Below are 27,896 nucleotides of genomic sequence, written 5' to 3'. Positions count from 1 at the left end.
CCTTTTGAAGTCCTCCAGATGGATTATATCCAGATGGAACGATGTCGAGGATTCAAATAGGTCCTCGTAGTTGTATGCGCTCTTTCCCGTTGGACAGAGGCGTATCCCGTTTCAGATTACACTGCCCCGACTACTGCCAAACAATTAGTTCGTGAATTCTTCCCACGGTATGGTTTGCCCCGTATCGTGTACTCAGATAATGGCCAGCCGTTCTCATCCGAGCTAATGAAACACATTTCACTCTTGTTAGGCTATCAATGGAAATTCCACTGTGTCCGACATCCCGAGGCAGCAGGTCTCGTGGAACGTCATAATCAGACCCTGAAAATACGACTCTCTAAAATATGTAGAGAGAAAGGCGTCGACTGGATAGTAGCCTTACCGGTTGCACTATTTTACATGAGAATGGTAGCACATTCTCGCACAGGGCTATCCCCGTACGAGGTAGTCTTCGGTAGGCCACCAAATATGTGGGGGACGCCTATACCTCGTAAAATAACTGATGTTGATTGTAATATGCTGACAGATTACCTTGCTTCCTTGATGTCTGCACTACAATCTTGCCGTTCACAGGTAGCTGCAGCCTTTCCCGACAACACCGAGGTAAAGCCCCATGAAGTGGTTCCTGGAGATCTAGTTCTCGTGAGAAACTTCGACAGGAGGAGCCCGCTAGAGCCTCGTTGGCAACAACCAAAGCTCGTTCTCCTAACGACGAGGACAGCAGTGAAGGTCGAAGGTCGCAAGGGTTGGTTACACTCGAGTCATATCAAGAAATTTCATGGACTACCATCCGAACGGAACTCAGCCCTGCCCCCTTCCAGAGACTGATTCAAAACTCCCCTTGGTTGAACCGACCAAATCTCAAAACTATAAACTAAAACTAAAACTAAGGTCTAGCAAGTCAGACAATTCGATTGTTTAAGTCCTCTTCAAGGTGAATCGGTTGAATTAAGTCTTTGACATGTATCCTCTAGACCGAATGAGAGAGAAAAATAGACCGAAACAGCTCAAGAAACATGCATACTGTAAATCACTTCATAGTCACTGTATAGTGACATTGTTAATTATGTTTTTTCTAAGTCTTTTTATTATTGCTGCAAGTATACTGTTACATATGTACTATCCTATTTTCAAGCGTGCTTACAATGTTACTGCCGAACATTCTTTTAGTGAACTACCTCCACATGAGTTGTCCTATAGATTTGCGCTGCGCAACAACACATTCATTAGTATGTTACACCATTTCCATCAAACTAGCAATGCTACAAATTGTTGGATATGTGGCCGACTCCCTATCAGAAATACAAAGGAGTTCTGCCTCTCTTTCCATATCCGTTCACACACAATGGTTCCTGTGGAGCATGGTTTAGTTTGATTAACTCTTTAGATTCAAACACTGTAGTTTACCAGAGCAACTGGGTATGGGGAAACCTGAACTTAGTTTTGCTTAAAGCCTGTCATCCTAACAAGGAGGGACTTCCCAAAAGAACAGGAACTGACCTAGAAAATGAAGTATATGGATTAGGTAATTTTACACTTAACCTCATGATTCTAAATGTTGAATCTGAAGCTACACTAGTCTTGCCTGCTATGTCAGTATTACCAGTCAAAGGTGAATTCTGTGTAAGAAAGAATGGTTCAGTACACCTGGGTCATAGTAAATGTACTACTGTGATCAAATTCAGTGATAAAGGCAAGTCTACATTTAGAGCTTCCCGTCACTCCTATTTCATCTGTGGTCACACCGCATATATACGCCTACCCCTAGATTGGGATGGTACCTGTTACATTGCATTCCTTTTGCCACCTGTTTTCCTAGCCCCTCCTGATTATCATAGAAATACCAATCTAGTACACCATAGACCGAGAGATATCCCGATTGTTGACTACACAGAAACAGCATGGGAACAATATACAGACTTCAATAAAGGTCTCTTTCCTTACATAGGTGTTGTCTCAAACAGTAAACTGATACGTAGATTAACTAGAACCCTTGAAGCAGTAGTGAATGAAACTACCTCTGCCCTAGGCAACTTAACAGAGGAGCAGTCTGCGATGCGGATTGTTGTTCTCCAAAATCGTCTTGTCCTTGACGTCATCCTAGCAGATAGGGGCGGAGCTTGTAGGGTCATCGGATCAAGTGGCTGTGTTTTCATCCCAGAAAACGCGCCATCCGTATATAAAGCCATAACTCGTCTTCACAAGATTGCAAACCAGATACATCAGAATGCAGGCACCTGGACATGGTCCAGTTGGTTCTGGAGTGTATTGTCAGCCTGGGGATGGAAAGTCCTATCCTTCCTAGGTATTGGCCTTCTCATAGTATTCAGTTGCTGCCTATGTCTACAATGTGGACCAGCGATTTGCGGCCTGTGTGCCACATCGTGTATTCCACGTTCAAGTTTTCATTCAAGATCCCGGAAGAAGAAAGAAGAGCAAATGATGTTACATGAACAGATTGATGGATTCCTGAAGATCGATATTTCATGAGGGTCCGTAGGGGACAAGGAGGGAATGAGGAATTATGAATTTTTATGGTCAATTGTGTCCCCTATCTAGACCCCAACGGCTCCATGTACATGCTACAAGTACATGTATGTTCCCTCCACTTCAAGCTATGAAGACGCAAATACAATTGTGTCCAACGTTAATATGTACTCTTTCATATCTGCCATGAATGGGCCAGATATTCCGTTCCTAAGTATGCCTTGCCACCATCTTTATATGGTATACTTTTCACGTTTTCCAGCTCTGGCAAGGTAGGCCCTGAATTCTGCCATCGAGCTTTTCCTGCTTCTATCTCTGAATGCTCCAGCCTGGACCAGCATCTGTATCCATGAACTTTGTCTTACTTCCTGCGCGGTTAACGGTGCTTAGCCCGGCCTGTTGCCTGCCAAAACTGTATTCAGCCTTCAAGTTATCTGTTCCGCTCCTCAAGAAATGCATTCCTGTCTAGTAGCTTAGGTAAACATCCCTCTAGCTGCAGAGCAAAGGGCCCGGCCTTACTGTCTCCGTGCAAGTAATTCATGACTCTCGTTACCATAGTAGGCCCATGCCCCCTCACATCTCATGTAGACACTTAAGACGCTTGTACACGCACTAGCAGTCAGTATAGAATAGGATCTGTCCGAGAAGACCTTTCCTTCCAGATAATATAGTTCTTTAAACATAAGACATTAGATATGATTTAGGACTAGGTTGTCCTGACACTCCAGACTTCTGTCTCCTCATGTAGGGCTAAATGTCAAGTTCCCTTCACCCTCTAGTTACACGTCAATCACACGTCATGCGGCTGCGCGCGCATCTCTGCCATGTATTTTTGCTGACTTTGCAGGATTCTCTTATGGATCCACCCATTTGTGTCACCATCATAATGACGTTTTTAGTATACGCCTCTAAGCACGCCTATTGTAACGCCTTTTCTATTACGTATGTGTATTCTTATCAGTTGTTACGCCTCCTGTATCTGTCTTTACTGTAATGCATTACTATATATACTTTAACCTGTCAATAATGTATTGCTGATCCCTTCCTGAACCTTCGTGGTGACAGAACTCGATTGCCTGGTTCGAACCATCATTCCTTTGTAAGGAATAAATTCCCTATTATACCCTCGAATACCACGGATTCTGCCTCTTATTTTTACTGAGTTATTCGTATTGTATTTTACCGCATAAATTAAGTCTAGGTAATTAAAATTTACCACAATATTCATGGTAAAGCGCAGATGTGGATTCAAACTGTTGATCCAATCTGAATTGATGAAAACTGACTATCGCCTTATCAAATTAGAAGGACATCAGATGAAGTCACCAAAAGTTTGGAACTCAAACAAATCCCAACAAAGACAACACATCGGAGATAAACCACCTACACTGGAAAGGTTTTCATGGATATTCATTGGCGGGGCAGAGTACTTCAATGTGGTTGGAGAATGAATGATGGAGGTGTGGTCTCAGATTACTAGATGCCATTTTGTAGTATTCTACACAAGTTATCATTGGAATCTCCCCCTTAAGAATGAACATCCAGTGAGTAGGTTCCACCTTCCGAGAGAACACAAGTATGAAGACTGCCAAGTCTATTCGCTGCTCAAACCAAAGAATTTAACAGATGAGGACAAGTTTGTTGGCGCACCCAGTGGTCCCGATTTGGCAGGGCTCTCAAAATTAGAAATCCAGAAAAGAAATGTTCAGTCAATAGAGGAAAATGGGTTACTCTGAGGACCACAGCGAGAGAAGCAGCTTAGGACCAACCCCAGGCACACTCAGACCTGTGAGGACATGGAAGACCTTGTGTCCCACCGACAGGAGAACCAGTAAAGCACACCGGACTTGGCCGATGCAGCCAGCATGCAATGCGCCACAAGCACTATACTGCAAACACCTGCATGGTCAAGTATTTCCAGTTACAATCCAGAGCACTGGGAGGATTTAAGCACATGAATCTATGAAATTGAATGTGTATGACCGCAATATTTAAGTTAACATGCAGAAACAACGCATTTAACTTGAAATTTACACAAAATTTGTAATTTTCTGTTACAATTGGTTGCATTGCTGTTAAGTTCGAGGTCCTAACTATAACCAGCAAATGTAATGAATATGCTACTTACCAGTATGCATCTGTTCTTGGCATGTAGGGCTGCTGACATTCATATCTGTGCATAGATCGCCGCCTAGTGTTGGGTCCGGATGATTGCACATTGTTGTCCTGGAAGAGTCTTCGAAGTATCACGAGATAGGTGGCTCCTCCCCTGGACTACAGTGCGCATGGGCATCATCAGATTGTTTTTCGCCATTGTGGCAGTGATGGAGTAGATGCAGTAAGTGATGACCATGCTATACAGTAATTGAGTGCTGCAGCCGCTACAGGCGTCGGGGAGGAGGGTGGGCGATATGAATGTCAGCAGCCCTACATGCCAAGAACAGATGCATACTGGTAAGTAGCATATTCAGTTCGAGGCATGTGGGCTGCTGAATTCATATCTGTGCATAGATTATATAGCAGTCCCTCCATTAGCGGCGGCTGCCCGTGCCAGCTGCAGCAGTCTGAAAAAGAGTTTTGCGAACAGCCTGTCCTACAGCTGCCTGCTGTTTTGAGTGTACATCTACACAGGTGTTTGGTAAATGTATGTATAGTGGACCATGTGGCTGCTCTACATATTTCCTGTAAAGGAATGTTTCCTAGGAAAGCCATGGACGCCCCTAACTTTCGTGTTGAGTGGGCTCTTGGGGGAATCGTTAATGTGCATTTAGCTTTTTGATAGCAAATTTGAATACATTTAACAATCCATCTGGCTATCCCTGCTTTGGAAATGGCGTTGCCCTTGTGTTGTGGAGAAAAGGCAACGAAAAGTTGTTTTGTTTTCCAAAAGTCCTTAGTTCTGTCTATATAGTACATGAGGGCCCTCTTTACATCTAGTGTATGGAGCATTCTCTCTGCGACATTTTGTGGACTTGGAAAGAAAACCGGCAGTTCAATAGTTTGATTCATGTGGAACTGCGATATCACTTTGGGCATGAATTTGGGGTTGGTACGTAGTACAACTTTTTGCGTGAACCTGTATGAATGGCTCTTGAATGGTTAGTGCCTGGAGTTCACTAACTCTTCTTAATGAAGTGATTGCCACTAGGAAAGCTACTTTCCAGGTGAGGAATTGAATCTCACATGAATGGAGAGGTTCAAAGGGTGGACCCATTAGTCTGGTGAGGACCACATTGAGGTTCCACACCGGTGCCGGTGGGTGTCTTGGGGGAATTACTTGTTTGAGTCCTTCCAAGAAGGCTTTGATGGCAGGCACTCTGAATAAAGAGAGGTGCTGCCTGTTTTGAAGATAGGCTGCTATTGCGGTTAAATGGATACGTATTGAGTTGTATGCCAGATTGCATCGGTATAAGTGTAAGAGATAACAGATGATGTTTTGAATGGATGCATCCAGCGGGTTAATGTCATTGTTGTTGCAGTAAATGACAAACCTCTTCCATTTAGCCGCATAGCAAGCTCTGGTAGTGGGTCTCCTGGCCTCCTTGATGATATTCATACATTCAGGTGGCAGGTTGAGGTAGCCAAACTATGACTTCAGGAGCCAGATTGCCAGGTTCAGCTGTTGTGGATCTGGGTGCTTAATTTCGCCATGGTTCTGCGTTAAAAGTGCGGGTTTGATCCGCAGCACCACGGAAAGTTCTAGAAAGGTGGTGTACCATGGTTGGCGTGCCCATGTGGGAGCAACTAGGATGAGTGTCAGTGAGTGTTGTCGCAGTTTGCATGCCACTAGCGGTATTAATGGCGCTGGGGGGAAAAGCGTACGCAAATCTGCCGGACCAGTTCATCCATATCACATTGCCCTGTGACTGCGGATGTGGGAACCTGGCGGCATAGCATTGGCATTTTGCGTTTGTTTGTGGCGAATAGGTCCATCTCTGGATGACCCCACTGTTGGAAGTACGGTTGGAGTACTGACTGATGTAGCTCCCACTCGTGCATCTGGTGGCTGTGTCTGCTGAGCAGATCCGCCATCTGGTTGTCCTTGCCGGGGAGGTGTTCCGCCATGAGGAAGATGTTCCTCTGAATGGCCCACTTCCACATGCTCGGAGCCAGATGAGAACTGTGGAGAGTGTTCCTCCCTGCTTCTGTATGTAGTACATGGCAGTCCTGTTGTCCGTCCGGGTCAACACGACCTTGTTGCACAAGTGTACTTTGAATGCCTTCATGGCTAGGAAGATTGCCATCAGTTCCAGAACGTTGATGTGCATCTTCTTTTGCTGTGTCGTCCATAGGCCCTGCACTGTGTAAGTGAGTACATGTGCCCCAACCCTGGAGAGAGGCGTCCGCTATCAGTATTATTTGTGGAACAGGCTCTTTGAACGGTCGGCCCTTGCAAAGGTTTTGTGGATTCCACCAATGCAGAGAGTTGTATGCCCGACCGCTCACCAACACTAGGTCTTTCAACTGTCCGTGAGCCTGATTCCATTGACATGCCAAGCACTCCTGAAGCGGGCGCATATGTAGTCTCGCGTGCGGGACTATGAAAATGCAGGAGGCGATCATGCCTATCAACTGCATGAACACTCGCGCAGGAAGGGAGTGTTGAGGTTTGAACTTTGTGATCAGCAGTTGCATGCTGTTGATCCTCACTAAATTTGGCTGAGCTGTGGCTGCCAGAGTGTTTATGGTCGCGCCCAAGGTACTGTCGTACGTGTGCGGGTTGGAGATGTGATCTTGGGTAATTTAGTGAGAATCCCAGACTGTGAAGAAGGTGAATGGTGAGGGACATGTGGCTGGCACATTGCTGGGCAGACTTTGCCTGAACAAGCCAGTCGTCCAGGTAAGGGAAGACGTGAATGTGTTTTCTCCGTAGATGTGCAGCCACTGTTGCTAGGCACTTGGTAAAGACCCTGGGTGCCATTGTTACTCCGAAGGGGAGAACTTTGAACTGATAGTGATTCCCCTGAATAGTGAACCTGAGATATTTTCTGTGTGATGGGTGTATGGGTATGTGGAAATACGCATCTTTCAAGTCCAGTGTGGCTAGGAAGTCTCCTTGACTGAGTAGCGGTAGAACCTGTTGTAGGGTGAGCATATGGAAATGCTCTGAGAGAATGTAGTGGTTGAGGGGTCTCAGGTCTAGTATAGGTCTGAGCGAACCATCCTTTTTTGGGATTAAGAAGTACAGAGAGTACACCCCTGTCGGTTGACGGGCACGACTTCTATTGCACCTTTTTGCAGCATACTTCGTACTTCCTGCTGCAATAATGCCAAGTGCTCTACGGACATAGGACGGTGCTTTGGCGGTATGTTGGGTGGAGTGGATGTTAATTCGAGACAGTAACCGTGCTGGATAATGTCCCTGACCCACCTGTCTGTGGTGCTGGTTTTCCAGACTGACAGGAACTGCTGGAGTCTCCCCGACAGGTGTTATGTGGTCGGGGGGCAGGGAGAAGGCGTCACTGTTTGTTTTTGGGGGAGGACCTGGTGTTGCCGTACCCACGTCCTCTGCCTTTGGTGCTGGATCCACGATATCCACCTCTGGTGGTTTTATCATAGTTACTTTGTGTGCCCCCTTTATTGTACTGCTGCTGGGACCCCTGGCCTCTAGCTGCTCCTCTATTCCCGGGGCGACGAAAGGAGCCACTACGAAACTGCTGCGACTGCAGAGCCCCCATTGATTTTGCAGTTTGTGTCTCTTAATTTTTTCGAGGGTAGTGTCAACTTCAGGGCCAAATAAATAGTCTGGGTTGACCGGTTGATTTAAGATATTGTTCTGAATCTCAGGCTTGAAGCCAGAGATTCTCAACCATGCGTGCCTCCTCAACATGACGCTTGTGTTGATCGCCCTCGCTGCAGTGTCGGCTGCATCCAGTGCGCATTTGATGGACGCATTGGTAAGGAGTTGTCCCTCTCTGATAAGGAGCTCCGCTGCCTCTTTATATTCATCTGGCAAATGTTGTAGCAGTGATTCTAGTGTGTCGTAGTGGGACCTATCATAACCGGACAGGAGTGCCTGTGTGTTGGCAATGCGCCAGATGTTTGCCGCTTGCGCTGCTATCCGTTTGCCTGATGTCTCCAGCACTTTGGACTCCTTGTCTGGGGGAGGAGCATCACCCGTTGTTTGTGTGGGCTCTTTTGCGAGCATTAGCAACAACCATGGAGTCTAAAGGTAACTGACCCCTAATGTACATAGGGTCTCCAGGTGCAGGCTTGTATTTCTTTTTGATTCTGGGGTTCAGCACCCGTGCCCTGGTTGTTTCTTTAAAAATGTCTTTTGCAGGTTTTAGAACTCCCTTTAACATTGGCAGAGTTTTAACAGTTTTTCGAGGAGGCGAAAGTGTCCACTAAGAAGTCTTCTTCTACAGTGTCAGAATGGAGTTTCACTTCATGATTGGCAGCAGCCCGTTCTATGAGGGCATTAAAGGCAGCAGTGTCCTCTGTGGGAGATGTCTTTATATTGTAAATCTGCGTGTCAGGAGTATCTGGTGCGTTACCCTGGTCGGTGGGGTCATCCCATGCCTGATCTGGGTTTTGCAAGTGATCATCAGGATCGATATCCCCAGGGTAGGTGGTATCATCCCCTACATAGTCCTCTCCTGCGTCTGTATCTGAATGAGTAGGAGAAAAGGACGGTGGATCCTGATGGAAGGGTTGAAAGTATTCATGAAGCACTGGTTCTGATCCTGCCGGCAATTTGTGTTTCAGAGGAATTTTGTATGAGTCCAAGCCCCTCTCTTGCGTGATTTTCCACTTGCGGAGCATCAACCTACCAGTGTTGGCGTCAATAAAGTGTGCCTGTGAAGGCTCGATATCGGTTTGTCCAGTGGATGGGGACTGTGTTTGGCGGACACGTGTCCGAATTTCGAACATTTTCGGCGCCGTGGGTGGCGGCAATCCAAATGTGATGTTCGCTGGCGCAGAGTGATTTTGCGGCCTTGTGCGTTTCAGGACCCAACGTAGAGTGGAGGGTTGCCCGGTCTCTGATGCGTTGCAACGATGCTGAGACCTGTTGCACGGTGAACGCCGATGGCGCCTTGGAACCGATCGGCACCTTGGAGGTAGGCGTCGAAACGGCATCCGACTTTTTTGCGGTCTTTGGGTCGTCGATCCGAAGGGAGGTATCGACGCTTATCGAGTCGATGACTTGGCAGGCGCCGCTGTCTTCGACGCAGACGGGTCGGCAACCTTGACCTTGGTGGTTTGGGCCGTAATCTTCGGTGCCAGAGGCCGAGGCGCCGCGTGGGGACCGAGGGCCTTCTTCGGCTCGACGCGCGGACCCGTTGCGGTAAACTCGGCACCGAAATCTTTTTGAGCAGTCGGAGCCGATGACCTTTGCCGGCGTTGGAGTGGAGGGCTTCGAGGCCGTCGAGCCGATCGCAACCAGTTTCACTTTCGGTTTCGATGGAACCGGTGCGATGGACGGTTTCGGTTTCGCTGAAGGGAATCCAGTCTTCGATAATAATGGCTCCTGTGAAATGTTCGAGGCTGGGCCCGGAGGCGGGGCCGAAGAACCCTGTGATCGATCTTGGGTAAGGCCCGCAGGCGATCCCTCGACCTGAGCCTTATGACGACTTAGTGTCTCGGCCTCCGTATCGACGGGTTGGCCTAGCTCTTCGCTGGAGCTATCTTCCTTGGCCCCAAGGGCCTCATCGTAGTCTCCTACCTCTTCGACGAAGTCTTCGCCCTCAAAGATCACCTCATCGTCGTCTTCCGATCGGGAGTCGTGTTCGGAAGCGTGGCTGGAGTCTACGTCTTCTACGCTCTTGGCGTCTTCGTCCTCGGTGCTAAAGAGGTTGGCCGGGGCAGGTGCCAATTGCTGCGCCTCCAATCTCGCTGCCCGTTGATTCCGGAGAGTTTTCTTCGAGCGGAACCGGGCGCAGGCCATACATTGCGACTAATCGTGATCCGGTGAGAGACATTTGTTGCATACCGGGTGGACGTAGATATGTGGGTATTTCGCGTGGCATAAAGGACATCTTTTGAAGGGAGTCCTCGATTCCATCGTCGATCGAAGTTCGGACCAAGCGGATCCGAAAAGCTTGAAGAAGGTGCTAAAGCACTAAAGAAACTTGGTCGATACCGAACGGGAACAGTACCGACGAGAACTAAAGGCCTTTTGGCCTTAAACTAAATTTTCCTAACTTGAGCTAAGATAAGCACATCCGAACCCAATGGCGGAAAAAAACAATCTAAGGATGGAGAGGATGCCCATGCGCACTGTAGTCCAGGGGAGGAGCCACCTATCTCGTGATACTTCGAAGACTCTTCCAGGACAACAATGTGCAATCATCCGGACCCAACACTAGGCGGGCGATCTATGCACAGATATGAATTCAGCAGCCCACATGCCTTGAACCTGTTTTAATTCATAACCATTACATTATTAACTGTTTACGTGACTCGTGCTTGTTTAAATTAACACTAGAAGTTATAATCAAACTCACTATAACCTTTGTTTTTTCCCCTTCAGTTAAAATATGCATTAAACCCTCCTATTGCTTTAGGGGGCTGAGGGATGGTTGCTTATTTACTGGCATTACTTGCAACTGGCCAATTCCATTTTAAATTCACTTTCCAAATTTATTAAACTGCAAACCACTATTTTTTTAAACTGTTAAGGGGGAAAAGCCATCTAGGTCCTGCACTAAAAGTCCAACAGCAGGCATCTCCGCCTCAGTTATGTAAAGCCCAAGCCCATGCCTTTTCAATGCATTATTGCCTAAAAAAGGAGCCTGAACTGAAGACTAAGGAGGCCTGTGTGTCAGCAAAACGTAGTTGGTATGAACCGTTTATTTGCACTCTTGTTTCACTGCAACTTGCAATGGGGTCACGGGGGAACTTGCTGTTCCAGTCAAGGTCAAGTTATAGCTTGTGAGATACTTCCCCACTAAGTCAGGAAACGTGAGAGATATTCAGGTAAAATGACAGCCTTATGAAAGTGTCCAAATTTAGCTCTACTCCCTGCAATAGCACACACTGGCTTAAAGGAACAGTCGAGTTTATATTAAAGCTGCAGTACTTTCGCCTGCTCAATTTCACTCAACAAATAGGCTGCCGGTATAAAGTGGACACTGCTGTAGCACTCAAAGCCCAGATGTGCTTTACAAGTCGACACAGGCAAGCCAAAGTCCCCATAGCAGAGGGTGCTTATAGACCTGCTCACATGCCCAGTGCAGGGGCTGCTCCCAGGCAATCTAACATGCAACGATGGAGGGCTTCATCTGACAAGTCCACATGCCCAGAAAAGGGCATCCCATATACACATGTGGCTGGATCCTGCCTGAAGAAATTCCACATACCTGAAGGGTGGCCTTCCTCAGTCGATCATTCACCAACTCAGTGTTGCCTTGCTCCTCTTCCAACTCCTCCTCCAGTTGAGCAATCCGGGCATCAAGACGCCTTTTCTCTTCCAATGCAAGCGCTCTGAAAAGAGACTTAATAGTTGTGAGAAGGCCAGATGGAAATGCATAATCATCTTAGGTGTGGAGCACCTGGGACTAAAGCAGCCCTTTCTTGTGAATGCCAGCTGAAAGGAGCAGCTTATTAAACTCCGAAACCCAGTATCCAAGTCGGTTCTACGGACAGCTTAACGTTTCCCTCTTTGTGGGTGTAGGAAGCTGGCTCTGTATATACTATACCAAAATGAGGTGTAGTGTGCAGAGAGTCCAGTGGAATCCCAAAGATAGGCAGAGGTAAAAGATAGCACCTCACTCCATTTGTGGTAGTGTGGGCAAGCAGGAAGGCTTTATCAGAGGGCAATGTTGAGCATTAATTGTACACTCAGGCAGCAAATGATTTCACCCACTCAGACATACTCCGGCCAATTTGTATAAAAAATATGACATTTCTAGAACCAAGCCAAGTGCAGGTAAGTAAAATAAATGCTTTGCAAAATCTTATGCAATGTTTATAATTGAATGCAGGTTCAAATGCAGTCGATTGAATTACAGGAAAGACTGTTTCAAAGTTACTTTTCAAATTACTATGTACATTACTTTAGATTACTTTTGCTAATCAGTGCGATATGCCTAGATTTCACACTGAGACATCTCCGAGACAGAAGGTAAGTAATTCACTTTTAGTACATAAACAGTTTTTCAATGTCCCATACAAACCAACTCCACATTTACAATAATTTAGGAAAAGCAGTCAATGTATTCCTATGGAGAAAAGTGAAGTTGGTGGTTTGCAGGCAAGTACAAGTTTGTGGGAGTTGGTATTCTGAGGTTAGAGTCAGGGTTCCCACAGGGACAAGAATGCACTCTCAAAGCACCCTCAGAGACACAAGGGCGGCCGGGTGCAGAGGCCCAATGTTATCCAATAGGGGATGGGGCCTCCAGTTGGTGGCTGCTCACAAGCAGGTCACAAGGTTGTGGGAGCTAAGCTCCTTGTGTTAGGCTCAGGGCAAAGGGGGATCAGAGTTAGAACCCAAAGTACACCAGCTGCGGCAGCAGGGTGCTGTTTTGGCGTGCAGTGCCCCGTTTTCAATGGGGATTCTGCAGCTGCAATAAAGACTGCAGGCTCGGGGACAAAGATCTTCTGCAAGTGACCACCGGTTGGAGATTTAAGTTGGGCTACCTGGGGATGCTGGGACAGTGTTGGGCCACCCAAGGCCGTGGGATGTCAGGTACAGGGGTGTCTTTAGGAGTCAGATTTTCTTACTGGTTGGGGGGGATCCTCCAGAAAGAGGTGCAGGGTTTGCTTGGAGATTCGAGGCAGGTCTGAGATCACTAGATCTCAGGTCAGGACCACCGGGGTGACCTCCTCGTGGTGTTGTGCCACTCTAACTCAGGCTGTGGTTGTCGGGTGCAGATTTGTGTATTCCGCTGGAGCCAGCGTCTATGGGTGAGCAAATCCGGTGCTCACAGGTCAAACGTTTGACTTGGAAGGAAGGGCAGGTCCCCAGGGTTCTTGAGGGTGCTGGCTGCTGGATACACGGGGATTTGGCTGGTGCAGGTTTGAGGTGGGGGATAGGCCGGTAGGGCTGGGGCCCAAGTCAGTGGGCTCCCTCCTAGTTCAGCACTGCTTCTCTGGTCTTTGTCAATTCTTGTCTGAGGAGGCAAGGTTCAGGGTTGCCCCAAAATACTAGTTTTAGGGGAGTTACATGTGGGTAAAGGTTGGGCCCAATGGGTCCCTTCCTTGGGGTGGGTCCACACCCTATTATGCCACCCTCCAGTGGGAGGGCCCATATGCCTCTTTGGTTGGCTGGGCCCTCCCATCTGCCAGATGGCAGAGACCGAGTTGTGCTTCACCTCGCCTCCCCCACCTCCCTTCCTCACTTGGTTTTCCTGCCAATTCTCCCGCCCAAAGTGGAGGTCAGAACTGGTGGAGGCCAGTTGCTGGAAGCAGCAAAGGACTGGGGAAGCTCACAAAGGCGGCAAACCTTTGAAGCTACCCTTTCGTCGACCCTGCCCATCCTGGGGGAGGAGGCTTGGCACCTCGTCCCAGGATGTGTATTGTTTCAGACCCCCGAGAACAGCAGGCTCTCGACCCAAGGGTCCAGAAACCGGTCTGGTGGTGGCAGCTGGTGAGCAGCCACTCAGCCTGGACACTAGCGTTAGGGCGTTTTTCAGGGGCATCTCCAATATGCCCTCTGAGTGCATTTTCCATTAAATCCCACACTGGTATCAGTGTGGGTTTAATGTGCTGAGAAGTTTGAAACCCAACTTTCCAGTTTTCAGTAAAGCCATTATGGGGCACTGGAATTCGTAATGACAAACTCCCAGTACCAGATACTCTTAAAGGCATAACTGCACACAGTGTCTAATTAGTTTAGACACTGTACAGGCACAGGGCTCGTGCACCTGTACCCTCACCACTGGTAAAGTGCACCCAGCTGCCATGCCTACAACCACATGCCAGGGCAGTGGGTTGTAGGCATGGCACACAGGGATGTGTAAAAAGAATAAACCAAATAGCTTGAATTAACAGTGTGCACTACTTATAGGGATTTTCTCAAACTTTACACAATTTCAACCAAGAATTACACAATGTAACACTGTTTATACACACTGTAGGTAGGAAAAATTTAACAAAAACTTTCATTGTGTTTCAGAACCAACTTGTTCACAGAAGGTACATTATAATCCAATTAAAACAATAATTCTGGTGCAGTTCATACATAATGCAAAAAAACAAATGTACAAATTGTTCATATGAATTCCAATTAATAGCACAATGCCCTATGCTTTTCGGGACCCTTTGTCCCTTCTTCAGGAGCCACTGTAACAAAGATAAATTATTGATGTTGCATTGAAAGAAACCTACTCAACTGCTACCTAATTCAACGACACCCCATGTTAGAAGAGTCAAAACATTCCAAAAACAAATACTAACATGCATGCCGACCATGCAAGTCAAGAGAAAATAGTCACAGACTAAGAACTCCAGCTCATGTAGTGCGACCTTCCATGGAGCCCCAGACTCAATACCGATGCCATAACAATGAACCACGAAAGTGAAAAATACCACTATTCTAAGAAACTAGAACACCTGTGACGTATAGGAAAGTGCTACCGCCAAGTGAGCATGCTGTCAATATTCTTAACATGTGTGTGAACGATCGTGTACTTACTGCCAAGCATAGGCAGCGTGGTATTGTATGAAAGAGCTCAGAGGCTGTATTATCCTAAAAAGATTGATATAAATTAAAACTGGCTCAAAACGAAACAGTGAAGTGCGCTTAACATGTAAAGGTAACAATACCTGAAATTTAACCGTGACGCTTGACAAAGATCTGCAAAATATACACGAGTACACTTGCATAAATAGCTGCATGATCTCCAGCACTGACATTAACCACAAAGAAACGGAATGCAGGCTAAACGGCACTAGGGCGACAACTTCATCGTAAACAAACGAAAATCCAAGTTTTAGAAAGAAGCTGACATTGTCCTACGCACCAAGTAAGAAGGTAAACACCAGACTAGGGGTGCATAAAATTGGCAGAAACAGGTTGGCATCTGCTGTGGGGATATAGGGGCCTTTACATCCCCCTGCTTATCCCAATTTTTGTGTTTTAATCCTTCCAGGGGTCAACAGGAATAAAATTGAGTGCTGACCTCTAGGGAGTTTTAACTATGTATCTGCACCTTTTGGTCCCTTCTCTGAGGGGAACAGATTTCTCCTTCAAGTTTTGTTTACGTTTGTTACGTTGTGTTTTGTGTTCCTTCAAATTTTCTCTACCCTCACCACGGTTCTTCACAAAAAATGTTGCGCTCCACCCTGAGTGTTGGGCTGCACCTGGATGCATGATGCAGCCCTATGATGAAGCATGACACAGCAAAGTGTGTGAGGGCAGTATTAAGACATTCACTGTCTTCCCTGGACTAGTTTGTTGCCCCAGGGTAAAAAATATATTATATATATTGACAGCATGCTCACTTGGCGGGAACACTTTCCTATCAGTCACTGGTGTTCTAGTTTTAGAATAGTGGTATTTTTCACTTTCGTGGTTCATTATTGTTGTGGCATCGGTATCGAGTCTGGGACTTCACGGAAGGTCGCACTACATGAGCTGGAGTTCTTAGTCTGGGACTATTGTTTTCTCTTGACTTGCATGGTCGGCATGCATGGTTGCGTGCATGTTAGTATTTGTTTTTGGAATGTTTTGACTCTAACAGGGGGTGTCATTAAATTAGGTAGCAGTTGAGTAGGTTTCTTTCAATGCATCAATAATTTGTTATCTTTGTTACAGTGTACCCTGAAGGGACGAATGGTCCCGAAATGCATAGGGCATTGTGCTATTAAGTGGAATTCATATGAAGAAAGCTATTTGTACATGTATGTTATTTGCATGTATGAACTGCACCAGATTGATTTAATTGGATTATAATTATGTATCTTCTGAAAACGAGTTGGTTCTGAAACAATGACTTTTATATACTTCGTGACTATAGTGTGGTGTATAAACAGTTACATTATGTAATTCTAGGTTGAAATTGTGTAAAGTTTGAGAAAAGCCTTATAAGTAATGCACACTGTTAATTCAATTATTTTGCTGGATTCTTTATACCCATGTTTACATGTGGGACAGGCAGCCCACAGATACCATGTAGCACACACTAGCATCACAGTTGGTCAACTCTTTGCAATTACAATTTACTTTATCTTGACCTTAACATTTATGGTGTGCAGCACTTGCATCATTCTGATTCAGTTCCCAGTATAACTGCCTACCCACAAGGACTGCACCCTTTATTTTCAAGCATTGCTTCTTTTGAAAGCATAGCAATTACTGAAAATGAGATCTGAAACAAAAGCCTACACCACTGAACAAGCTTCAGAAATGTATGCATTAATTAAAGCTACCAAATCTTTTGACACCTGTGAAGGATCCATAACTCAACAAATAAAGCATCTAGAATTCATTTCTCAATGGGAACTAAAAGGCTCCATTGATTCAATATCAAACACAAAAGAATTCCTCATAGCCTGCGATTAGCCATCAAACCCATGCTCTTCCGTTTCCAGTTCAATAAACCATTTATGGATAAATGGTATGCAGTGCTCAATAAGTGTTCTCTAGACTTATTAATGCACCTATACCCTCGCCAATGGTATAGGGCACCGTGCTAGAGTGGTGACAGGTCCATGCCAGGGCAATTGGTTGTAGGAATGGCACAGGGACGTGTGCCATGTAGACTTCACTTTGTTCTGGGGAGAGAATATCGAATAGTTTACCTGTGTGTAGTTTTGCAGCTTGAAGATCTTTCTGGATTCACTATGCTGTGCATTATTCCGCGGTCTGGTGGTTGGGTCTGGAATCGTAGTCTGTCTTTTATTTTTTGTAGCCCAGGTGGGCGTCGACATCCCTCCATTTGGTGTACTTCTCGTGACGTGGGCATGCTTCATGCGGCAGTCCCACCTTGGGGTGCCATCTTCGGGTTCTTTTTTCCCCTTTTTTTTTGATCCTAGGTGTTCTTTAGTATTTTCCTTTTTCAATGTATCCACTTTCAGTATTCTTTTGTTCTTTTACTCTGTCCTTCCACCTTCCTCTCCTGCCTCATCTTTCTGGCAGAGGTGGGTGGGTTAGCTAGTGAATCCAGAAAGATCTTCAAGCTGCAAAACTACACAGACCGGTAAGAAACTATTCGTTTTGCAGCGTGAATCTTTCTGGATTCACTATGCTGTGCATAGACTTTGTAGCGGTTTGTCATCTTTGTGGCGGCTGGGTGGAAGATGAGCGTTGGTCGTTGAATATATGTTGAAGCACCCTTTGCCCTACTTGTGCTTCCTTGTTCATTTGTATATCCACGCAGTAGTGCTTAGGGAACGAACGCACTGAAGCCCATGTTGCCGCCAGACATAGGTCTTGAATGGGTGTGCTTGCCAGAAAGGCAATCGTTGCTCCCTTCTTTCTTGTGGAGAGGGCCCATGCCCCCTCCGTTAGCTCTTGCCCTGCCTGTTTGTGGCAGAATTGCATCGTTAGTGCGATCCATCGCGCGATGGTGCTTTGTTACTGTCTACCCAGGAAGCTGGTTGCGAAGGACACAAAACTGCTTGGTTTTCCTGTGCTCTTTTGTACTCTCAATGTAGTGCATCACTGCTCTTCTAGCATCTAGAGTGTGTAGTGCCCTCTCTGCGCTTGTAACTGGGTTTTGAAATAAACTAGGTATTTGAATAGTTTGGTTCATATGGAATGCTGACACGACCTTAGGCATGAAGTGTGGGTGTACTCATTACGACTCGGTCCTTGTGTATTTGGATGTAGGGCTCTTGCAGCATTAACGCTTGCAGTTCGCTCACTCTGCGCAGCGAGGTTATTGCTACCAGAAAGGCTGTTTTCATTGTCAGCATTTGTAGTGAGGCCTTGTGGATGGGCTCAAAGGGCGCCTTCATAAGTTCCGTCTATGTTGAGGTTCCATGCCGGCGGCGGAATCCTCTTTGGTGGCGCTATCCTTTTTGCCCCTACCAGGAATCTCTTTACTACTCGTGACGTAAAGAAACTTTCTCCTGTCTCACCTCGTGTGTAGGCCACAATCGCCGCTAGGTGGACTCTTCGCGAAGACGAACTTAGCTTGGCTTTTAGTAGATGCGTGAGGTATTTAAGCACCGTTGATTCCCTTGTCAACTTATTCTGCAGTTTATTTTTTCTGCACCACAGTGTGAACCTCTTGCATTTTTCCCCATAGCATTTCCGTGTGTTCGGTCTCCTTGCTTCCCGGAGCACTTGCATAGTGCTTTGGGGTAGCTTAAGGTGTGTGAACTCTGTCTTCAGGAGCCATGCCGCTAGACAGAGGCTCTCTGGCTCTGGGTGTAGAACTTCTCCGTTCTGCATGGAGTGTAAGTCTTTTCTTTGTGTGAACTTGTGTGGTGGCCCCTGTGCCATTTCCACTATTTGTGAGTACCATGTCTGTCTTGCCCACAGTGTTGCCACTAGGATCAGCGTCATGTTGCTGGTCCTGCACTTGAGTTGTGTATCAGTGGTATCGGTGGAAAAGTGTAGGCAAATGTTCTTGACCAACTTATCCATAAGGCATTCCCCTGGGATAGTTTTCCTGGTTGTCTGGATGCGAAGTTGTGGCATTTTGCATTCAGGTGTGTTGCAAACAGGTCTATTGTCGGCGTGCCCCACCTCTTGAATAGTTTCTGCGTTTCCTGCCCATTGAGTTCCCACTCGTGGGATGCTGAAGTCTGCCTGCTGAGCCAGTCTGCTTATACATTGTCCTTCCCCGGTAGGTGTATGGCCAGCCGGTCTATTTTGAGCGTGATGGCCCATCTCCAAATTTCCTGTGCCAGGTTGGACAGGGGGAACGATTGTGTCCCCCTCCCTGCTTGTTTATGTAAAACATAGTTGTAGTATTGTCCGTTTGTATCAACACCCTTTGGTTGTACAGTTTTTTCTGGAAGGCCTTCAGTGCTAGCAGTACTGTCTTTGATTCCAGATAGTTGATGTGTCTGACCGCATCTGTTGGAGTCCATAGACCCCTCACTCTGAGCTTGTTCATATGTGCTCCCCATCCTATCTGGGATGCGTCTGTGGTGATGGTCACTGTTGGGCTTGGTGGTGTTAAGGGCTTCCCTATTGTTATGTTCTCCCTGTTCCAGCATGCTATCTCTTCTTGCACTGCGTGTGTTACAACCACTAGATCCTCCCAACTTCCGTTTGCTTGTGACCATTGCTGTTGCAGCCATTCCTGAAATGGTCTCATGTGTAGGCGTACATTGGGAACTAGGTGAATGCATGACGCCATCATCCCCATGATCTTGCTCGCTGTTCACTGTCAGAGCTCGCCCCTTCTGGTAGAGACGCGTCTCCTTCAGCAGGGCTAGTGTCCTCTCGCTGGGCATCACCGTTTTCTTTACGGTGTTGATCTACGCCCCCAGGAAGATCTTCACTTGTTCTGGTTCCATTGATGATCACCCCCAGTGTATTGAGAACCCCAGCTTTGTTAGTGTCCTTGCGACACGCTGTGCGTGTTCCTCGCATTTTTCGCGTGAACTTGCCTTTATTAGCCAGTCGTCGAGGTAAGGATACACGTGAATTCCTTCCCTCCGCAGGTACGCTGCTACTGCTGCAAGGCATTTGGTGAAAACCCTTGGTGCGGACTTTAGACCGAATGCGAAGGTTGTTTTGCGTCCTTACGTACTTGTTTAGGAATCGTAGATCCAGGATGGGTCTTAGTGTTTCGTCCACCTTTGGTACCAGGAAGTAGTTTGAGTACACTCCCTTGTTCCTTTCTTTGAAAGATACTGGTTCTATGGCCTTTTGGAGTAGCTGTAGTGCTTCCTCTACGAGTTGTGCTAGCTCTTGTCCTGAGTGTTCCCTTCTCTTTGGTTTTTTGTTTGGGGGTCTCCTTTCCAACTCTATGCAGTATCCATTGGTCTGTTATTTTTCTCCATTCTTGGAGGAAAAATCTGAGTCTGCCGCCCACCGGTGTTGCATGCTCGTAGGCGTTTGGTTCGTGTAACCCTCTTTTGTTGGTTCCTTTGTGCTCTACCCTTGGAGGGATGTTGTGGGTGAGCACCCTCCTCCGTGCGAAGTCACTTTGAGGCGGGTTAGTCTCCCCCTCTTCTTTGGCCTCGTCCGTTCCCCCTACTGCAAAAGGACTGGCCCCGAGGCTGGTACTGCCAGTTGTGTTTCTGCTGCCCCTGTTGTCCGTGACCCTCGCCTTGCTGGAATGTTTGATGCGACGTTCCCGGCTGGTTCCCTCCCCTTCCGTAAGGTCTCTGTCGGGGTACCTCTTATCCCTCTGAACAGCAGGGCCCCCATGGACCTCCCGTCTCGTTCTCTTTTTTGAGTTGGGCGAGTTTCTCATCGACTTGTGCCCCGAACAGCGTTTCTCCGTTGAAAGGGGTGTTCAGGATGTTGTTCTGTACCTCTTGCTTGAATCCTGAAATTCTGAGCCAGGCCCATCTCCTTTCAGTGATTCCTATTGCCAGTCTGCTTGAGGTCTCTGCCCCAACACTAAGGCATGAATGTGCTATATTCTTCCCCTCTTCCACTAGATGCGTAGCTCTTTGTTGGTATTGCTCGGGGAGATGTTTGATTAGGTCCCCCATTTCGTCCCAATGTTGGTACTGGTGCCTGTTCAGTAGTGCATTGGAGTTTGCCATGCGCCAGTGCATTGCCGCGTTTCTATTTTTCTGCCAGTGAGGTCCATCATTCTGCTCTCCTTGTCAGGAGGTGGTCCAGAGGTTGCCGGAACATTGGCCCTTTTTCTGGCTGTAGATGCGATAATGGAGTCTGCTGTGACAGATCCCTTGATGTATGGAGGGTCCTGGGCGGAGTGTTTATATTTCTCTGTTCTGGGTGTGATGGATCTGCATGTTGCAGGGTCCTTGAACACCTCCTTCCCCTGGTTCATGACAATCTGAAGCATCGGGAGGAACTGGCTCCTAGTTTGGATGGGGAGCAGTGTCTCGAGTAAAAGTCCGCTTTCGGTTTTTCCTCCTCTAGTTTCACGCCAAAAGCTGTAGCCGCGCTCTTTACAACCATGTTGTAAGCCCCAATATCATAGGGCGGCGAAGGCCTCTAAGGATAAGTCTCCACGGGCTCTTCTGGATTTTCGGCATCGAGGTCCTGCCATTCCAGGTCTTACGTCGTTGACTGCGCCGAGCCGTAGTTCAATTGCTGTTCCTCCTCCTCTTCTTCTTCTTCTTCTCCCTCATAGTAGAGATCATCTTCCTCTTCTTCGGGAGTTTGACTGCTCTTCGGCATTGAACTCGTCCTGCTCTTCGATCTCGACGATAAACGTCAGTGGTTTCGTCGGGATTGTGACTCTTCATCTTCTCGTCGAACTTCTCCATCTGTGCCTCGAACCTTCTCTTTTTCTTCTCCATGTCGGAGGCATGTTCGGCATCGAGCGCTGGCCTTTGACCGAGCTTGCGTCGACGCAACCTTGTCCTTCGTCGAACTCCCAACCTCGTGGGCCTGTTTCGAACTTTGTTTTTCGGCGGCCTTCGGCACCTGGGAGTCCTTCTCGAAGGATCCGCTGGGCCTTTCGTCTTTGGATCCACTCGCGGTCGTCAATTTTTGGCGCCGGTGTTCCCTTCGAGGACAGACTCTGGTTTGAGAGTCAGTCTGTTTTTCGGGGCCCTTTCGGAATTTGTGCTAGACGTCTCTCCTACCTTGACAACGTCTTCTTATCGGTCTCTGCAACCGTGAAGTAATCCAGTCCCTCAGCGACGTTGTCTTCATAGTCGGTGGAGAGGCCCAGGTCGTACAGAGACGGGGCCTTACCCTTGCCTTCCATGTTGTAGTTGGCTCTCCTCTGCCTCTCTCTCACCCTGAGTGTCTTCGGTGTGAAGGCGGAGCAGGCGTTGCAGTCTTTGCTCTCGTGGTCGACTGGCAGGCAAAGGTTGCAGACCGGATGTTGGTCCTTCTGCGCGTATTTGTGGTGGCAGTTACGGTAGAATTTAAAAGGTGTTTTGTCCATTCCTGCGCTTAGTGTCCCTGAGTGCGCATTCTCCATTGGACGTCGAAGATCGAGGCTTTCCTCCTTCTTAGTCGTCCCGGCTCGATGTTCTTCCAGTCTGTAGTCTTTTAATTTTCCTTCGATGAAACTCGTGCTCTTCTTTCTTCGTTAAAAAACTCTGGAGCTTCTCGGTGACGATCCAGACCCAACGGCGGAAAAAAGAATCTGAAGATGGCGCCCCAAAGTGGGACTTCCGCAGGAAGCATGCCGACGTCACGAGAAGTACACCAAATGGTGGGACGTAAACACCTGGGCTACAAAAAAAAAAAGAAGACAAAAGAAAGACTACGATTCCGGACCCAACCACCAGACCGCGGAATAATGCACAGCATAGTGAATCCAGAAAGATTCAAGCTGCAAAAATATATCTCCTCTAAGGGTGGCACATTAAGTGCTGCAGCCCTTAAAGGCCTTACCTGGCCAAATTGCCCTTGGTACCTATGGTACCATGTACAAGGGACTGACTTGTGGCCAAAGAGTGCCAATTGGGTTTTGTTTTTAATGCAGTTTAGGGAAAGAACATAGGCCCTGGGTACCTGTTAGGCAGGAACCCAGGGCACACTCAGTCAAAGTACATCAGCAGTTTAGCAAAAAGTGAAGGCAGCCTTCAAAAAGAGGGCACTTTTACAGTGGGTATAGCTGCCAATAGAATATTCTTCAGATAAGACTCTGTAAGGGGATCTTCCCAATGCAAGAAAACAGTAAACACTGCACAAGATTACATCGCTAGGGTACATCCACCGCCCTAACCATTCGAAAGAACCGGTGTAACGTTGAAAGCTAATGTAACGTGCTATTGATAGCAATGTACATAATCACTCAGTTGAAAATGTATCTCCTTAAATTCGTTAGTCGATTCTCCCGAGTAAACAACCGTCCTAGATTCCCAGTGCATCTGCAGGGTGAAGCAGTGTACCTACCCTTTGCCACTGCTGCTGTTGATCTCATCTGCCAGCTCATCACGCTCCTGCTGAGCCTGACGCTTTGCGCGCTCTGCCGCTGCCAGCTCCTGCAATTACAGAAAACATTTGCATCAGTCCACAGGGCCTTAAACTAAAGCCCAGAGACGCAGGGTGGCCACCTAGCATCACCGACATTTACTAAAAGTAAATGTTTACCCCATAACTCGTGAAACCTCAGGCAAAGATGGAGTGAAGTCTGTATCCAAGAAGTCAGTCTAGCCCTGGAATAAACATGCAAGTACAGCCTAAGTTCTTAGGCCCCTCTATGGGATTAAACAGTCATAGCTTTCTAAATTGGCTATATGCAATGGCTGATGCAAGTGGCATGTAGAGCCTGCATTATTTAGTGATGAAGGAATTCAACAATTTAAGGTTAGTCGCTTACTCTCCCAAAAGTTCCAGCTTTCACTTTGTCTGGTGGTACCTAGAGCTCAACCTTCTCGGTGTTTCTACTTGAATCCTCTCAAATCAACTTGAAGTCAACCAATGATAATTACTTTGCCATGGAAAATACTCTGAGAACCTTGAATTTTAAAGTAAAAGCACAAACTTCTGAACCAGAAGAGATTACAATAAGTATTTTGCAATCTATGCCAATTTCCACTCACTAAAAACTTTCCCATTGTCCGGTCCAAAAAACTTGGAAATCTAGTTAACAGTTCAGTTTACAGCAGGTCCTGTTATGAACATCCTCTTCAAAACAGGAGATCCAGCGATATACCACCATATTTTGAAAAGTAATCAATTAACCCCTTCAACTGAAGTCATTCAGATGCAGACTGACTTGCAGCAGAGCATCCCTATACCTTACTTCTGGGTACGTGGAGAAGCATCCTATTAGTTCACTCAGATGTTTTACTCTTACAACTATTGGCCCTTTGCTACACAACAGTAACATGCCTGCCACCAGGGTGACTACGGATACCAAATTACTCACATGTACAGTGCTCTTTAGCATGCTTCTGTGCCATACCGTTTTAGCCAAGGCAAGTACACCCTTCAAACTCCTGGGCCCTCAAATGCTCTTACCTCCTGCATGTGGATCATCTCCGCTTCCATGCTCTTGAACTTCTTCTCATTCTCCTTGGCCTGACTCAAGATCTCTTCCCTGGATGCACGAGTGTCCTCCAGCTCACGCTGATAATCTTTCATCTGGGCCTGGGTGCGAAGAGAGGCAGTGTAATTAGGCAGTGTAATTAAACAGTCCATTCACCCAGAAATTCTAGGCTGTTGCACACTCCAAGCACTTATACCAGCCCTCTCGCCCCAAAAAGCTTCAACATGGACAGTGAAATCTTGTGCTGATGCACACAGCACAAACAGTTATGCCCTCTTGCACTCTGAAGAGTTTGTGGTAGACTTCAATAAACCAGCTATCACTGAAGTAAGCAGGAACCAAAGCAGCAAGAGGGATTGTCGTCAAAAAGGAATCTGAACAAAAACAAACCTTCACAGAGAAGGCCACTAAAGAAAAGTAAAGTACTTACAAGGAAAACTAGCTAAGGCAGCTACTATGAAAAAAGGTGGAAGTGTTTATTTTAAAATTGGTTTTAAAAGGACAAAGTAAAAGTTAAAAAAAGAATGGAAGATTTATCTTAAATTTACACCCTTCCTTTCCTTATCTTCTCCGATCTAGTGTTGGTTTGCAACAGAAGGAATATGCTACTTACCAGTATGCATCTGTTCTTGGCATGTAGAGCTGCAGAGTTGTACACTTAGCATAGGTCGCCATCTGGTGTTGGGCCCGGATGTTTGCAGTTTGTTTTCTTCTTGGACAGTCTTTGGAAGTCACGAGTTTGGTGACTCCTCCTTCGGTCCGTACTGCGCATGGGCTTCGGCTCCATCCTCAGATTGTTTTTCGCCAACAGGGAAATGATGGAGCGTAGTAATAACAGTGAGAAACCCATGTGTTGTATCTAAATAAGATGTACTGGAACGGATACAGGTAGCCGGGGAGGCGGGTGGGCGTGTACAACTCTGCAGCTCTACATGCCAAGAACAGATGCATACTGGTAAGTAGCATATTCCGTTCGAGGCATATGAGCTGCAGATTGTACACTTAGCATAGATTATATAGCAGTACCCAACCTTAGCGGCGACCACCGGTATCCGTTGCAGCTGTTTGAAAGAGTGTCTTTAGTACAGCCTGGCCCACCCTAGCTTGCTGCTTGGAATGCACATCTACACAATAGTGTTTTGTGAAGGTGTGCGGTGTAGACCATGTGGCTGCTTTGCAGATGTCATCTAAGGGTATATTCCCTAGAAAAGCCATAGAAGCCCCTAACTTTCTTGTAGAGTGGGCTTTCGGAGGAACAGATCATGTTCTCTTTGCCTTTTGATAGCAAATTTGTATGCATTTTACAATCCACCTAGCTATCCCTGATTTTGAAATGGGGTTGCCTTTATGTGGTGGAGAGAAGGAAACGAACAATTGTTTAGTCTTCCTGAAGGGTTGCGTTCTTTGTATGTAGTATAGTAACGCCCTTTTTACATCAAGTGTGTGTAAGGCCCTTTCTGCAACAGATTGGGGTTGCGAGAAGAAGACAGGTAATTCCACTGATTGATTGAGGTGGAAGGGGGAAATGACTTTGGGCAGAAACTTCGGATTTGTGCGAAGTATGACCTTGCTGTGATGCATTTGTATGTAGGGTTCCTGTATGGTGAACGCTTGTATTTCACCAACCCTTCTAAGGGAAGTGATAGCTACAAGGAAAGCTGTTTTCCAGGTGAGAAACTGTAGCTCACATTTGTGCATTGGTTCGAAGGGCGGACCCATTAGTCGTGTAAGAACTAAATTTAGATTCCATACAGGGGAAGGTGGTGCCCTGGGAGGAATTACTCGTTTAAGGCCTTCCATGAAGGCTTTAATAGCGGGTACTCTGAAGAGTGATAAATGCTGCCTGTTTTGTAGATAAGCAGCGATCGCTGCTAGGTGTAGGCGTATGGATGAATATGCCAGGTTACACCTGTGAAGATGGAGTAGATAGCATATGATGTGCTGTATGGATGCATCTAGAGGGTTGATTGTATTGTTACGGCAGTAAATTACAAATCTTTTCCACTTTGCGGCATAGCATGCTCTAGTGGTAGGACGTCTGGCTTCCATGATGATGTTCATACAATCAGGGGGAAGGTTAAGGTATCCGAATTCTAGGATTTCAGGAGCCAGATCGCCAGGTTGAGCTGAGCTGGGTCCGGGTGCCTGATTTCTCCATGGTTCTGGGTTAGGAGGCATGGGGATAGATGCAGTTTTTGATGTGGTACCACTGACAGTTGTAGTAGCGTGGTGTACCACGGCTGCCTGGCCCACGTCGGAGCTACCAGAATGAGTGTGAGTGAGTGCTGTTGTAGCTTCCTGACCACTAATGGAATTAGTGGGAGAGGTGGAAAGGCGTATGCAAATCTGCCTGACCAGTTCATCCATATCGCATTGCCCTTGGACAATGGGTGTGGGTATCTGGCGGCGAAGCTTGGGCATTTTTTGTTTTCGTGGGTGGCGAAGAGGTCTATCTGAGGATGCCCCCACTGTTGGAAGAATGGGTGAAGAACTTGTGGATGCAGTTCCCATTCGTGTATTTGTTGCGTTTGTCTGCTGAGCAGATCTGCCATGGTGTTTTGTACGCCTGGAACGTGCTGTGCCAGGAGAAAGATGTTTTGAGGAATTGCCCATCTCCATATGCTCTGGGCTAAGCGGGAGAGCTGGGGAGAGTGTGTCCCCCCCTGTTTTTGGATATAATACATTGCAGTCATATTGTCTGTGCGAATGAGGACTGCTTTGCCCGAAATCTGTTTTTGGAAAGATTTTAGGGCTAGAAAGATCGCCAAGAGCTCCAGATGGTTGATGTGGAGCGATTTTTGCTGTGGCGTCCATAGACCTTGCATGGTGAGGTGTAGAAGGTGCGCTCCCCAGCCGGAGAGCGATGCGTCCGCTGTTAGAATCACTTGAGGAACCGGGTCCAGGAACGGCCGCCCTTTGGAAAGGTTTGTGGTGTTCCACCACTGCAGAGAGTGAGGTGTGCGGCCGTCCACCAACACCAGATCCGTCAGCTGACCCTGGGCCTGGTTCCACTGTTGTGCTAGGCACTCTTGAAGTGGACGCATGTGGAGTCTTGCATGGGGCACTATGAAAATGCAAGACGCCATCATTCCTATGAGCTTCATAAACACTCTTGCTGGAAGAGAGTGCTGAGGAAGGAATGTTTTGCGTAAGGCTTGAATGCTTGTGATTCTGGCTGAGTTTGGATAGGCAATACCCTTGGAGGTGTCTATAGTGGCCCCGAGGTATTGCTTTGTGTGAGATGGTATGAGGTGGGACTTTTGGTAGTTCACCGTGAAGCCTAGCTGGTGGAGCAGTTGGATGGTGCTGTTTGTATGCTGCACACATTGGTCGTAGGACGCGGCTTTTATTAGCCAGTCGTCTAGGTAAGGGAAGACGTGAATATGTTGACGTCTGAGGTGTGCTGCTACTACTGCTAGGCATTTGGTAAACACCCGTGGTGCGGTGGTGACCCCGAAGGGGAGAACC

General features: G+C 47.0%; 1 protein-coding gene across 1 annotated transcript in view; it reads right to left on the bottom strand.

Moving 5' to 3' along the window:
* The window catches only part of MYH9 (myosin heavy chain 9), a 318,178-nt gene that overhangs the window by 43,000 nt on the left and 247,282 nt on the right, over positions 1 to 27,896 (bottom strand). The window contains exons 35-37 of the mRNA XM_085601113.1: positions 24,401 to 24,529; positions 23,330 to 23,418; positions 11,790 to 11,913 (exon numbers count right to left, since the gene is read on the bottom strand). Of these exons, the coding sequence (XP_085457239.1) occupies positions 11,790 to 11,913; positions 23,330 to 23,418; positions 24,401 to 24,529 (342 nt within the window). The remainder of the gene's footprint in view (positions 1 to 11,789; positions 11,914 to 23,329; positions 23,419 to 24,400; positions 24,530 to 27,896) is intronic.

The sequence above is a fragment of the Triturus cristatus genome, chromosome 4_2 (assembly GCF_964204655.1).
Source record: "Triturus cristatus chromosome 4_2, aTriCri1.1, whole genome shotgun sequence".
Classification (NCBI taxonomy): domain Eukaryota; kingdom Metazoa; phylum Chordata; class Amphibia; order Caudata; family Salamandridae; genus Triturus; species Triturus cristatus.
The sequence above is the reverse complement of the archived record's forward strand: the minus strand, read 5'-3'. Positions and strand labels throughout refer to the sequence as shown.